We start from the raw sequence: 14,799 nt of genomic DNA, 5'->3' as shown, positions 1-14,799 counted from the left end.
CTTCAGTTTCCTACTTAAATTCCGCCATGTGGATAAAAAGGTACAAACATGCATAGGTATGTCATGAATTAATTATGGTAAAATGATAATTGTAGAACAGAAGTGGTGGAGATATGGGTGTTCACCGCAATTCTTTCAACTTCTTTGTGCTTTGAATTTTTCATAAAATGGGGCTGGGCATGGTGGCTCACGCCCGTAATCCCAGCACTTTGGGATGCCAAGGTGGGTGGATCACTTGAGGTCAGAAGTTCGAGATCAGCCTGGCCAACATAGTGAAACCCCATCTCTACTAAAAATACAAAAATTAGCTGGGCGTGGCGGTGAGTGCCCGTAATCCCAGCTACTTGGGAGGCTGAGGCAGGAGGATCACTTGAACCCGGGAAGCGGAGGTTGCTGTGAGCTAAGATCACACCACTGAACTCCAGCCTGGGCGACAGAGCGAGGCTTCGTCTCAAAATAAAAATTATTTTTTCATGAAATGTTGAGGGAAATCTCCTGCAATGATTCTTTTGTCTTTTTTGATAAAATGCAGGCTTCTCTGCCAACACTCTCGTATCCTCTCCACACACATCATCCTAAATGGGGATGTACTCTTGCTGCTCCCAGTACCTGGAACAGGAACATTCTTCTCAGTGTTCTCCAGCCCTCTATGCCCTCTTATTGTTTTATTTTTTAGACAGGGTCTTGCTCTGTCATCCAGGCTGGAGTGCAGTGTCACCATCATGGCTCACTGCAGCCTCGACCTCCCAGGTTCAAGTGATTCTCCTGCCTCAGCCTCCTGAGTATCTGGGACTACAGGTATGTGCTACCATGCACGGCTAGTGAATTTTTTATGGAGACTGGGTCTCACCATATTGCCCAGGCTGGTCTTGAACTCCTTGGCTGAAGCAATCCTCCCGCCTTCTTTAAACTCATCTCATTGATGCCTTCTCCAGGAAGCCTGTGCTGTTCCCTCAGCAAGAGGCTTCTTACCTGATCCCCCACAGCCTCTCCTACAGCTCAGCAACGGTTTATGGAATGAAAGGCCTCTCTTGAAGCTTTGCAGGCACCTGCCTGCCTGAGGTGTTAGCAAATCTGCAGACCCGGCCTGAGGCCATGTGTCTAGTTATCCTGGTCTCTGAATCACAGATGAGCTCTCATTTCTTCCCACAAATAAACCCTGTGACCCTCCACCCTCTACTCAGAGAACCCGCCCTCAGGTAGTTCCCTGTTTGTGACATACACACACTTAGCCCTGAGGCTGGACTGACAGGCCGACCTGGCTGGTGGACTCCAGCCCGAGCCTGCCAGCTGCCTGCCGGGGTGGGGGCCTTGGAGGGAGAGGACAGGGCCGGGTGGGGAGGAAGGCGGGGCCTGAGGCTGTGCGAGGCGAGTCGGTGTGTCCCTGGCTGGGACGGAAGTTGCACCACAAGTACAATTAGTTTCAGTTTTGTTTCTTTTCCAGGCACCCAGCAACAGCGGCCTCCAGGCCCCAGGCCCCCTCACCATCCTAGAGGTCAAGATCAGCTCTGGCTAGGTAAGGGGTGGGGGGCGGCACAGCTATAGGAAGGACCAAGCGGAGGGAGTAGGGGGAGGGGAGTGGAGAGAGAGCGCGGGAGGAGGAGGAAGGGAAGGAAAGGGAGGGCGTGAAGAGGCACCCGGAAGGCAGGAGGAGAGGGCAGGAGGGAAACTGCACTCGCCTCCCTCCCGCTCCGTGGCCACAGGTCCCTGCAAGAAAGACCCCGTCCCACTCTCTGAGGTCTCCTCCCAGCTCCAGAAAAGGGGACATTCCACCTAGTCTGCCCAACAAGTAGGTCTCAGCCACTGTGCCAGGAGCTCGGGACTCCCTCCCTCCAGAGGTTTCTGGAATGCATTCAGCAGGAAAAGCTAAAAGAACAGGACTCCAGGAGATAAGCCAAGGCCAAGTCTATCAGAGGGTGAGCCAGCAGCGGGAAGGGGACCAGCCCTTCCCCTAGTGTTTTTTCTGCCCGCTCCAGAATCCGCTTTAGAAACTGTTAAATGCAGCAAGTGGGGCCTCCACCACCCGCGATGCTGCCCCAGGTCTAGCAGAAGACAGGTGTAAGGCCAGGCGGGTGCGGTGGCTCATGCCTGTAACCCTAATGCTTTGGGAAGGCCGAGACGGGAGGATAGCCTGAGGCCAGGAGTTGGAGACCAGCCTGGCAACATAGCAAGACCCCATCTCTACAAAAAGTGATAATTTTTTAAAAATGGGCTGGGCCCCTGGGCATGGTGGCTCATGCCTATAAACCCAGCACTTTGGGAGACTGAGGAGGGCAGATCACCTGAGGTCAGGAGTTCAAGACCAGCCTGGCCAATAGGGCCAAATTCCGTTTCTACTAAACATACAAAAATTAGCCGGGTGTGATGGTGCGCACCTGTAATCACAGCTACTCGGGAGGCTGAGGCAGGAGAATCACTTGAACCTGGCAGGTGGAGGTGGCAGTGAGCCAAGATCGCACCACTGCACTCCAGCCTGGGCAACAGAGTGAGACTCTGTCTCAAAAAAAAAAAAAAAAAAAAAAAGGCTAGGCATGGTGTCACATGCCTGTATTCCCAACTACTCAAAAGACTTGAGTCTAGGAGTTTGAGGCTGCAGTGAACTATGATCACGCCACTGCACTCCAGCCTGGGTGACAGAGGGTGACCCTATTGCTAAAAACTAAAATAAAATAAAAAGAAGGCAGGTGTATGGGGCTTGGAGGATTAAAGCCCCCTAAGCTACTGCAAGATCCTACCCCAACTGGCAGGACCTAGGCGTCTCTGCCCACTGGGATCCCCGTCTGTGTCCTTACTGCCTGCTCCTCGCACCCTGGCACCCTATACAGCAGGACCCCAGTACCTGTGCACACAGGAGGGCTTGCACCACGTTTGCCACAAGGCCTGTGAACTGGGGACACAGGATTCGATTATTAGCTAAGGCCAGGGACTCCTGGTCTTGTCATTTCTCACAGATCTGACCCAACAAGTAGCACTGACATTTTTACGTTTGCTGGATGTACACACGGAAGTGGAGGAGGAGGAGGAGAAGGAGGGCAGCTCCTTAGCTCCAGAGCAAGTGGCCCAAGGCCTCAGAAGACTAGAAGGAAGTTCCTGGCCATTCAGGTGAGACCTCAGGTTCCTTCCCTGCCATTTGGGTCAGCCCCTAGCCCTGGGGATCCGTGGGGCTTGAGGACGGGCGGTAGAAGCTAGAGGGTGAGCTGGTGAAGGTGCCTTCTCAACTCTGATCCTGACGCCTCTGCCCGCAGCATGGTTTCCCACGGGTCCTCGCCCTCCCTCCTGGAGGCCCTGAGCAGCGACTTCCTGGCCTGTAAAATCTGCCTGGAGCAGCTGCGGGCACCCAAGACACTGCCCTGCCTGCATACCTACTGCCAGGACTGCCTGGCACAGCTGGCGGATGGCGGCCGCGTCCGCTGCCCCGAGTGCCGCGAGACAGTGCCTGTGCCGCCCGACGGTGTGGCCTCCTTCAAGACCAACTTCTTCGTCAATGGGCTGCTGGACCTGGTGAAGGCCCGGGCCTGTGGAGACCTGCGTGCCGGGAAGCCAGCCTGTGCCCTGTGTCCCCTGGTGGGTGGCACCAGCGCTGGGGGGCCGGCCACGGCCCGGTGCCTGGACTGTGCCGATGACTTGTGCCAGGCCTGTGCCGACGGGCACCGCTGCACCCGCCAGACCCACACCCACCGCGTGGTGGACCTGGTGGGCTACAGGGCCGGGTGGTATGATGAGGAGGCCCGGGAGCGCCAAGCGGCCCAGTGTCCCCAGCACCCCGGGGAGGCACTGCGCTTCCTGTGCGAGCCCTGCTCGCAGTTGCTGTGCAGAGAGTGCCGCCTAGACCCCCACCTGGACCACCCCTGCCTGCCTCTGGCCGAGGCTGTGCGTGCCCGGAGGCCGGGCCTGGAGGGACTGCTGGCTGGTGTGGACAATAACCTGGTGGAGCTGGAGGCCGCGCGGAGGGTGGAGAAGGAGGCGCTAGCCCGGCTGCGGGAGCAGGCGGCCCGGGTGGGGACTCAGGTGGAGGAGGCGGCTGAGGGCGTCCTCCGGGCCCTGCTGGCCCAGAAGCAGGAGGTGCTGGGGCAGCTACGAGCCCACGTGGAGGCTGCCGAAGAAGCTGCTCGGGAGAGGCTGGCGGAGCTTGAGGGCCGGGAGCAGGTGGCCAGGGCGGCAGCCGCCTTCGCCCGCCGGGTACTCAGCCTGGGGCGAGAGGCTGAGATCCTCTCCCTGGAAGGGGCGATCACGCAGCGGCTCAGGCAGCTGCAGGGCTGCCCCTGGGCACCGGGCCCGGCCCCCTGCCTGCTCCCACAGCTGGAGCTCCATCCTGGGCTCCTGGACAAGAACTGCCACCTTCTTCGGCTGTCCTTTGAGGAGCAGCAGCCCCAGAAGGATGGTGGGAAAGACGGAGCTGGTACCCAGGGAGGTGAGGAGAGCCAGAGCCGGAGGGAGGATGAGCCGAAGACTGAGAGACAGGGTGGAGTCCAGCCCCAGGCCAGAGATGGAGCCCAGACCCCAAAAGAGGAAAAAGCCCAGACAACCCGAGAAGAGGGAGCCCAGACCTTGGAGGAGGACAGGGCCCAGACACCCCACGAGGATGGAGGACCCCAGCCCCACAGGGGTGGCAGACCCAACAAGAAGAAAAAGTTCAAAGGCAGGCTCAAGTCAATTTCCCGGGAGCCCAGCCCAGCCCTGGGGCCGAATCTGGACGGCTCTGGCCTCCTCCCCAGACCCATCTTTTACTGCAGTTTCCCCACGCGGATGCCTGGAGACAAGCGGTCCCCCCGGATCACCGGGCTCTGTCCCTTCGGTCCCCGGGAGATCCTGGTGGCAGATGAGCAGAACCGGGCACTGAAACGCTTCTCCCTCAACGGCGACTACAAGGGCACCGTGCCGGTCCCTGAGGGCTGCTCCCCTTGCAGCGTGGCCGCCCTGCAGAGCGCGGTGGCCTTCTCCGCTGGCGCACGGCTCTATCTCATCAACCCCAACGGCGAGGTGCAGTGGCGCAGGGCCCTGAGCCTCTCCCAGGCCAGCCACGCGGTGGCGGCACTGCCTAGCGGGGACCGCGTGGCCGTCAGCGTGGCGGGCCACGTGGAGGTGTACAATATGGAAGGCAGCCTGGCCACCCGGTTCATTCCTGGGGGCAAGGCCAACCGGGGCCTGCGGGCGCTGGTGTTTCTGACCACCAGCCCCCAGGGGCATTTCGTGGGGTCGGACTGGCAGCAGAATAGTGTGGTAATCTGTGATGGGCTGGGCCAGGTGGTTGGGGAGTACAAGGGGCCAGGCCTGCATGGCTGCCAGCCGGGCTCCGTGTCTGTGGATAAGAAGGGCTACATCTTTCTGACCCTTCGAGAAGTCAACAAGGTGGTGATCCTGGACCCGAAGGGGTCCCTCCTTGGAGACTTCCTGACAGCCTACCACGGCCTGGAAAAGCCCCGGGTTACCACCATGGTGGATGGCAGGTACCTGGTCGTGTCCCTCAGTAACGGGACCATCCACGTCTTTCGGGTCCGTTCTCCGGACAGTTAAAGGGGCTAGGACTAGGGTGGGAGGGAGGGGGGAGGGAGAGGGCAGGAAGGAGGCAGAGCTGTCCGTGGGAGGTGGAGGCCGAGGACATTTTCCTGAAGGGCAGGGGTTGGCAACTTTTCAACATGGAGTGCCAAACTGCTAACCCGTCTTCTAGTGTGTGAGAATAGGGACCAAGGTGGTGGCGTGAACTTAACTCTCAGAAGCAGAGGAGGCAGGTGGGTGGAGGGGGATGCTGGGAGTTCACCTGCCTCTTGCTTTTTGTGGGTGGCTGCTGCCACCACCGCCGCTGCTATATAGTTTAGGTTTCTGAGGTTTGTGAGCCTGTCCTGCTTTGCATTCTTCAAAACCATTCCTGATAGAGTAGCCAAGGGAGAGTCTTGGGGCCAAGAAGGGCCCAGGGTGGGTCAGGCGTGTGCATTGTGGAACAGAGCTGAGACCCCGGCCCCCCTTGGACTGGCACAGGGTCCTACAGAGTCAGAGGAGGCCTGAAATTTCGAATGGGCAGTGAATGGCCTCTTCTGCCAGCCACAGGCAGGATGCTCCTGTGATCACGGCATCCCTCGGCGGTAGTACAGGGTGGGCTTGTGGGAGGGTCTGCAAGTGCAGACAGCAGCTGGGGCCAAAGAGGTGTTAGGTTCAAAGGCTGCGAAGAGAATAGGCTACTGGAAAACCAAACCCAACAGAATTCACATCCAAAAATCCACATTCTCCATCGCTTCTCAGCCTTTTGGCTAAGATTAAGTATTAAAAAAAAAACCAGGCTCTGCCAGGCGCAGTGGCTCATGCCTATAATCCCGGCACTTTGGGAGTCTGTGGCAGGAGGATTGCTTGAGGCCAGGAGTTTGAGACCAGCCTGGGCAACATAGCGAGACCCCATCTCTACAAAAGATTAAAAATTAGCTGCGTGTAGTAGCATATGCCTTTCAACGTAGCTACTCAGGAGGCTGAGGTGGGAGGATCCCTTGAGCCGAGGAGTTTGAGTCTGCAGTGAGCTATGATCGCACCACTGCATTCCAGACCCCATCTCGAAAAAAAAAAAAAAAACAGACACAACAGAAAAAGCAGGTTATCCATCACTTCTCAGCTAAGATCAAGTGTTAAAATAAATAAATAAATAAATAACAAGTTATGAGTGTCAGAGCAGGGGAGCCCTCCACGCAGCCACAGAGCCAGTCTGAGGGAAGAGGTACATAGGATAGAAAAATCTCTAGGCTCCAACGCTTCTGTTTTGGTGTCTTTCCATTTCCCAGGGTCTATGTGTTGCCTTCTCTTCATTTTCCAGCAAAATTCCTTTTGAGATATGTTGGCCTTCACTCGGCTGAACTAGGGGGTGAAGGAAGGTTGTCCTCTGTGGCCCACTATTGCTGGGGAAACAGCTAAACCCTGCAGGCCAAGTGGAACTTGGAGGTGCCAAGAAAACCTAGAAGGTGCAATGGGGCTGCGATGGATAGAGGTGTCAAACCAGAAGGGAGGAACCCGTCGGAGGTGGGCTGTGACCACTGGACCTTTTCATAAGTGGTGGCAGTGGTAGAATTGAGGGAGCAAGTAGGCTTGGAGAATGTTTTTAGCCAGGAGCTGTTGAGAGATGGCAGAAGGGGGTCTTAATGTGGGGACTGTGGACAGTGGGGCATTCGTGGGAACCAGAGGGATTTTGGACAAGTCCAGATGGAATGTGCAGGGCATAGGTAGAGGGAAAAGAAAATCCCTTTCTGGGAAAACCATTTCTTGTTTATTGAAACAATGCGGGACATCATCAAAGTCCGGGTGGGCACATTCCATTATCTACAAATTACAAAGGTAGGCACAGCAAAGAATAATGAAGATTATAAGAAAACCAAGCGCCAGGCACGGTGACTCAAGCCTGTAATCCCAGCACTCTGGGAGGCTGGGGTGGGTGGATCACTCAAGGTCAGGAGTTCGAGACCAGCCTGGCCAACATGGAGAAATCCCATCTCTACTAAAAATACAAAAATTAGCTAGGCGTGGGAGCGGGCGTCTGTAATCCCAGCTACTTGGGAGGCTGAGGCAGGAGAATCATTTGAACCCAGGAGGTGGAGGTTGCAGTGAGCTGAGATCGCACCCTTGCACTCCAGCCTGGGTAACAAGAATGAAACTCCATCTCAAAAAAAAAGAAAAAGAAAAGAAAGAAAGAAAACCAAGGTCCCTCTCCCTCTCCCTCTCCGTCTCCCCACGGTCTCCCTCTCCCTCTCTTTCCACGGTCACGGTCTCCCTCTGATGCCGAGCCGAAGCTGGACTGTACTGCTGCCATCTGGGCTCACTGCAACCTCCCTGCCTGATTCTCCTGCCTCAGCCTGCCGAGTGCCTGCGATTGCAGGCGCGCGCCGCCAGGCCTGACTGGTTTTCATATTTTTTTGGTGGAGACGGGGTTTCACTGTGTTGGCTGGGCTGGTCTCCAGCTCCTAACCGCGAGTGATCTGCCAGCCTCGGCCTCCGGAGGTGCCGGGATTGCAGACGGAGTCTCGTTCACTCAGTGCTCAATGTTGCCCAGGCTGGAGTGCAGTGGCATGATCTCGGCTAGCTACAACCTCCACCTCCCAGCCCCCTGCCTTGGCCTCCCAAAGTGCCGAGATTACAGCCTCTGCCCGGCTGCCACCCCGTCTGGGAAGTGAGCAGCGTCTCTGCCTGGCCGCCCATCGTCTGGGATGTGAGGAGCCCCTCTGCCCGGCTGCCCAGTCTGGGAAGTGAGGAGCGCCTCTTCCTGGCCGCCATCCCGTCTAGGAAGTGAGGAGTGTCTCTGCCCGGCCGCCCATCGTCTGAGATGTGGGGAGCGCCTCTGCCCCGCCGCCCCGTCTGGGATGTGAGGAGCGCCTCTGCCCGGCCGCGACCCAGTCTGGGAGGTGAGGAGCGTCTCTGCCCAGCCGCCCCGTCTGAGAAGTGAGGAGCCCCTCCGCCCGGCAGCCGCCCCGTCCGGGAGGGAGGTGGGGGGCAGCCCCCGCCCGGCCAGCCGCCCCATCCGGGAGGGAGGTGGGGGGTCAGCCCCCGCCCGGCCAGCCGCCCCGTCCGGGAGGGAGGTGGGGGGTCAGTCCCCGCCCGGCCAGCCGCCCCGTCTGGGAGCAAGGTGGGGGGCGCCTCCGCCCAGCCGCCCCTTCTGGGAGGTGAGGAGCCCCTCTGCCCGGCCATCACCCCGTCTGGGAGGTGTACCCAACAGCTCATTGAGAACGGGCCACGATGACGATGGCGGTTTTGTGGAATAGAAAAGGGGGAAAGGTGGGGAAAAGATAGAGAAATCAGATTGTTGCCGTGTCTGTGTAGAAAGAAGTAGACATGGGAGACTTCATTTTGTTCTGTACTAAGAAAAATTCTTCTGCCTTGGGATGCTGTTGATCTATGACCTTACGCCCAACCCTGTGCTCTCTGAAACATGTGCTGTGTCCACTCAGGGTTAAATGGATTAAGGGAGGTGCAAGATGTGCTTTGTTAAACAGATGCTTGAAGGCAGCATGCTCCTTAAGAGTCATCACCACTCCCTAATCTCAAGTACCCTGGGACACAAACACTGCGGAAGGCCGCAGGGTCGTCTGCCTAGGAAAACCAGAGACCTTTGTTCACTTGTTTATCTGCTGACCTTCCCTCCACCATTGTCCTATGACCCTGCCAAATCCCCCTCTGCGAGAAACACCCAAGAATGATCAATAAAAAATTAAAAGAAAAAGAAAAAGAAAACCAAGGAGATGGGAAAACCATGCAGAATTGATTTGACGAGGAAAGCCTTGGTCTCTAATACATGCAGTGACTAGAACAGTATTTGGTCAAAGAACCACATAAGCTCTGTACCCTGGAGGAAATGTATGCAGGCAAGGACTAGTAAAATAAAAAATAATAATAATTAAAAAAAAAAAAAAAGAAAGGCTGGACGTGGTGGCTCACGCCTATAATCCCAGCACTTTGGGAGGCTGAGGTGGGTGGATCACCTGAGGTCAGGAGTTCGAGACCAGCCTGGCCACTATGGTGAAACCCCGTCTCTACTAAAAATACAAAAATTACCCGGGTGTGGTGGCGCATGCCTGTAATCCCAGCTACTGGGGAGTCTGAGGCAGGAGACTCGCTTGAACCTGGGAGGCAGAGGTTGCAGTGAGCCGAGTTCACCCCATTGCACTCCAGCCTGGGTGTCACAGTGAGACTCCGTCTCAAAAAAATAATAAATAAATAATTAAATCCACTTGCAGTGGTCAAAAATAAATGTTAAATAAATGGGTGAGAAATCTTGTGGAGAAATAGACTTCTGGCACTATAAAAATGATGCTTCCTGGAGAATAATTTGGCTAGACTTCGCAAGAATGACAAAAATGATTATAAGAATCAGTTGTCTCACTTTGGGGAATACATTCCAGGAAAATAATGTAAGAGAAAAAATATTTGCATACAGACATTTGAGGCTGCTCTGTATATTACAGGCAAGAACTGGAAACTGTTCAGCTGCAGGGTGACAGCTAACTAGATTGTGGTTTATTAGGGGAATGAGCCTTTCTTTGTGTATGACAACTATGAAAACTATCGAGAAGAAATAGTTATGTGATACAGTCATAATCCTCAAAAACGGAGAATCAGGAATTATGATCAAATAGTGATAGTAACAAGGAAAACATCTGTCTAAATAATTACTGAGTAGAAATAGGTTCGGAATTTGTAAATAGTCATTAATTTGGGAGATTGGGGTTTTTTTTGTTTTGTTTTTTGTTTGTTTTTCATTATTTTGTGCTATTATTTATACGTGTACATTTCTACTTCAGTTTTTATTATCCATTACATAACATACATGCTTGATTATTTGCTTCAAGGAAATACACCTTTATAAGTAATACTCAGTAACTACTGGGTTTGAGAATGAAGGTGTCAGAACGAATGAGATTGTCCTATGAGAGAAGAGGCAGGAGCCAGGGAGGAGGATCCCACCCGGCCGGGGCTCAGCCAGGAGGCAGGGTCATTGGGGCAGGGTGGCAGTCCAAGGAACAGCTCTGGGAAGGTTTGCAAAGGTCGGGGTCCCCCCTGCCAGGTGATCGAATTATCGTGGAGTGTCTGGAAGGCGGGGGAAGTTTTGTTGAGTTCACCAAATAACTCAGACCAACTGGAAACCAAGTGGAGTTTCTACAGGACCAACTAGAATAGGGATCAGCTATCTGGGGGCAGGGGGAGGGGGCAGGGAACGGTGTCTGTCTTCATTGCAGCTCTGTCTGCAGAGCCAGCACTGTGATACCTCATAGTAGGTGCTCAGTGAATGTCTGTGAAGTGAATTACTATCTAGACAGGGATGAGACTGGTATGACTCTCCAAAGCTTTCCCACCTCCAAAACCTCGGCTTGTGGGGAATCTCCAGTAGGGGGCACTGTGGACACGGTTCAGCATCTGCCTCCCAAGGCTGGGCTCCGCGTCAAAAAAAAAAAAAAAAAAAAAAAATGAGACTGAGCCAGGTGCAGTGGTTACTCCTGTTATCTCAGCACTTTGCGTGGCCAAGGCGGGAGGATGTCTTGAGGCCAGGAGTTCAAGACTAGGCTGGGCAACATAGCAAGACCCCATCTCTACAAAAAAATTTTTAAATTAGCCAGAGGTGGTGGCATGCACCGGTAGTCCCAGCTGCTCGGGAGGCTGAGGCAGAAGATTGCTCGAGTCCAGGAGTTCAAGGCTGCAGTGAGCTCTGATTGTGCCACTGCACTCCAGCCTGAGTGACAGAGCAAAACCTGGTTTCCTAAGCGGCGGATAAAAGAGGGAGAGATGAGATCGGGGTGTCCTGCTTCTGTGCATGTGGAGGGGGTAACTGGGAACCGTGTACTGTAGGGGATCACACACCTTGGGGTGGAAACAGCAGCTCTCCGGAGTTGCATGGGAGCCATGGGCAGTGGTCCTGGCTGGTGAAATGATTCTAGCCACATGGCCCACCCAGGGGGCAAAACAATAGAGACCTTCAGAAATGAAATGTCACCTGGCTGCAAGAAGATAGTCCCACAGGCGCCCTAGAGATGGGGATGCCAAGTGGCTTCTCGGGAAGCTGTAAGAATCCACAGGGCATTGTAAGATGGAGGGAAATATTAAGTTTTCTTTGTAAAGAGGTGAGGGGGGCGAGAGCAGCAAAGGACACTGGAAAAATGAGAAACATGGATGGGAAGTGTTGCATTGAGCATAATTTGGAGGTAAAATCTCCAACACCGTAACTGAGTGGCCTGGGGACCTGATAGAAAGCCCTGCTCAGGACTAAGGCAGAGTTCCCAGTTATATCGCAGATACAAAGAGACCAGGAACAAGCTTGTAATCACAGCACTTAGGGAGGCTGAGGCGGGTGGATGACCTGAGGTCAGGAGTTCGAGACCAGCCTAGCCAACATGGTGAAACCCCCATCTCTACTAAAAATACAAAAATTAGCCAGGTGTGGTGGCACATGCCTGTAATCCCAGCTACTCAGGAGGCTGAGGTGGGAGAATCGCTTGAGCCCGGGAGGCAGGGGTTGCAGTGAGCTGAGATCGTACCACTGCACTCCAGACTGGGCAACAGAGTGAGACCCTGTCTCAAAAAGAAAAAAAAAAAAGAGAGAAATCAGGAACATCATGAAAGATACAGCAAAATGTTTTACCCCAGCCCACTGCACCACACCTGGGATTGTGACAATTAACTTGATAAATTGTTCCTTTTCCTGTTTGGAACTGACTAGGTTGTGCGTGGATGGACCAGTGAAAAGAAACTCCTGTTTGGGTAGGGAAGAGGGAAGTAGAAAACCTCTTTCGTATTCTTGGTGTCAAGAAATCGGAAGAGAATGAGGGAGCAGAGACCGGGGTTGAGTGCTGGCTCTGCACTAAACAGCTGTGTGATCTTGGTCTAGTGCCTTAACCTCTCTGAGCCTCAGTTTGTACATCAGTAACACTGGGATAATGACATCCACATGCCCACTTCACAGAGCTGCTGTGAGGACTGGATGAGAAATGTAGAGAAGTATTTCGGACACCATAAAGCTCAAATACAAGGTGTTGGTTAGGAAAAGTTTCAACTGACTTGTACCCACCTGATACCCCTCCATCAGCATAAGCGTGTATGAGGATGTTAGGTACATGTGTTATGAGTGAAAGCTCTGGAACACCCGAGTAGAGCTTTCTGCAAATCAGCTTCTCCTTCAGAGGAAACCATTTTGTTTTGCTTTCCAGCAGTTACTTGAAGAAGCCTTATTTGAAGTCACAACAGTGACTTCAGGAATAGAAGGGACCAATGGCCAGCTTGCTGAAATGTAATGCCATTCTTAAAAGCCAGCTAAGAATCAGACCATATTAGTTAAGGACCCATAACGGTAGACGTTTAGAAAAAGTGAAAAATGGCAAGAGTGGCCCAATCTTTTGAGAGTTTAGAGAAAATATCATTTGGAAAGGGAGTAGCTCTCCTTCTATTTTAGCCTTATTATTACGGTATCTATAAAGCAAAGCCATATTCTAAATCTGCAGAAACAAAATTCTAAGGGGCGAAAGTCCAAGGCAGAAGTCAAAAGTTTTGCAAGGAAACTGATGAGGTTGCTGACCTGAGCTGGGCAGGGTTGAACACGCAAGTGCCAAGATCAAGGTCTCTGATTGTCTCTCCTTGAAAGGTAAGCAGAGAACTAGGGCTATCCCATAAATTAAGTGGGAGATTGGAAAGGGGTGCGGACTTCTGTATTGGGGAGAAGGTCTTGGATGAACTGGGGCAGAGAACTGCCAGAGAGAGTACCTAGGAATACGTTGTTAGCAGGAGAAAGACCAAGTTCAGATGCAGACTTGGGAAAGTAGGTAACTTGACCAAAGGTAGCAAAATTAGACTTCCCAACTGGATTGTGAATGCAGTTTATGAAATGGATCAGGACAGGAGCAAAAATAGATTTTCTAGAAACTGCAGGCTCCTGTGATTGGAGCAGTATACAAAGTACAGCAACATCAGACTAGATCTCACCTGAGGTACTGGGTGAGAAATCTTAGGGACCAGATGGAAGAGGGCCTGTGTATAAAGACATTAGGAAGGAGGTTTGGGAAGGTTTGGGAGGGCAGCCTGACTTGTCTCCAGAGAAAGTTAGAACTGGTTGACTTAGCAACCAAAGGACACTGGGTCGAAGACGAGGAATCAGGACATCGGTGCCTAGTGACTGAGCACCAGCCCAGCCCATTTCTCTACGTTGCCATGGGCTAAACCCAGTGTGCTGTAAACTCTTCAGTTCCTTTGGTTATGGATTTTGTATCTTTTCTGTGTTTCTTAATAAAGTTCTTTTGAAAAATGGGAACCTTTCTCAGATGGGAATTTTGTGTCTTTCCTCTGTTTCTTAATAAAGTTCTTTTGAAAAATTGGAACCTTTTCTCAGAAGGGTTTATGGATATGGGGAACCTTTTTTTTTTTTGAGACGGAGTTTCGCTCTTGTCGTCCAGGCTGGAGTGCAGTGGCACGATCTTGGCTCACTACAACCTCCACCTCCCAGGTTCAAGCAATTCTCCTGCCTCAGCCTCTTGAGTAGCTGGGATTATAGGCACAAGCCAACACGCCCAGCTAATTTTTGTACTTTTGGTAGAGATGGGGTTTCACCATGTTGACCAGGCTGGTCTAGAACTCCTGACCTCAAGTGATCCACCCGCCTCAGCCTCCCAAAGTGCTGGTATTACAGGCGTGAGCCACTGCGCCCGGCTGGATACAGGGAACCTTTAACAACCAGGCCCAGATAGTGAAGGAAATCTGGTCATCAAAGCCACCCAATGGTAGGTAGCTCCCAGGGTGGCCACACAGATTCTTTGGGGACATTGCAGAAGCATGCACCTTCTGGGTGGGAACCAGTAGGTGATCTGGCCCATGCTGGCCCGTGCAGGGCTCCACCTGGGCACACGCAGGTGTGATATGCAGTAAGTACATGAGGGACCCAGGTCATGGTGGCTGTGCCCACCACGTGGGGTTTTGTTTTGGGGTTTGTGGAAGCCAAACAAGCACCTGTGGGTACCTTCCCTTTTCTATTTTTTCTATTTATTTTTTTGAGACGGAGTCTCTCTCTGTCATCCAGGCTGGAGTGCAGTGGCGTAATCTCGGTTCACTGCAACCTCCACCTCCCAGGTTCAAGTGATTCTCCTGCCTCAGCCTCCCGAGTAGCTGAGATTACAGGCACCCACCACCATCCCCTGCTAATTTTTGTATTTTTAGTAGAGACAAGATTTCACCATATTAGCCAGGCTGGTCTCCAGCTCCTGACCTTGTGATCTGCCTGCCTTGTCCTCCCAAAGTGCTGGGATTACAGGCGTGAGCCACCGTACCTCGCCCCCTTTTTTTATTTTTTATTTTGTTTTT

The 14,799-nt window shown here is 53.2% G+C and overlaps 1 protein-coding gene across 2 annotated transcripts; it reads left to right on the top strand.

Annotated features, from left to right (window-relative positions):
- The first annotated feature begins 1,361 nt into the window (after nucleotides 1–1,361).
- TRIM56 (tripartite motif containing 56) lies at nucleotides 1,362–13,756 on the top strand. 2 transcript variants are annotated; one of them, XM_019031805.4, is made up of 3 exons: nucleotides 1,362–1,516; nucleotides 2,952–3,102; nucleotides 3,246–13,756. In XM_019031805.4, exon 3 carries the CDS (start codon nucleotides 3,247–3,249, stop codon nucleotides 5,512–5,514), a length of 2,268 nt encoding a protein of 755 aa, XP_018887350.1. In that variant the 5' UTR covers nucleotides 1,362–1,516; nucleotides 2,952–3,102; nucleotide 3,246; the 3' UTR covers nucleotides 5,515–13,756. The 2 variants fall into 2 exon arrangements, with proteins under 2 accessions (XP_018887350.1, XP_018887351.1); XM_019031806.4 differs by lacking the exon at nucleotides 1,362–1,516 and adding an exon at nucleotides 1,637–1,916.
- Nucleotides 13,757–14,799: the final 1,043 nt, after the last annotated feature.

This window comes from Gorilla gorilla, chromosome 6 (assembly GCF_029281585.2).
Source record: "Gorilla gorilla gorilla isolate KB3781 chromosome 6, NHGRI_mGorGor1-v2.1_pri, whole genome shotgun sequence".
Taxonomy (NCBI): domain Eukaryota; kingdom Metazoa; phylum Chordata; class Mammalia; order Primates; family Hominidae; genus Gorilla; species Gorilla gorilla.
This window is presented reverse-complemented; position numbering and strand designations above follow the sequence as displayed.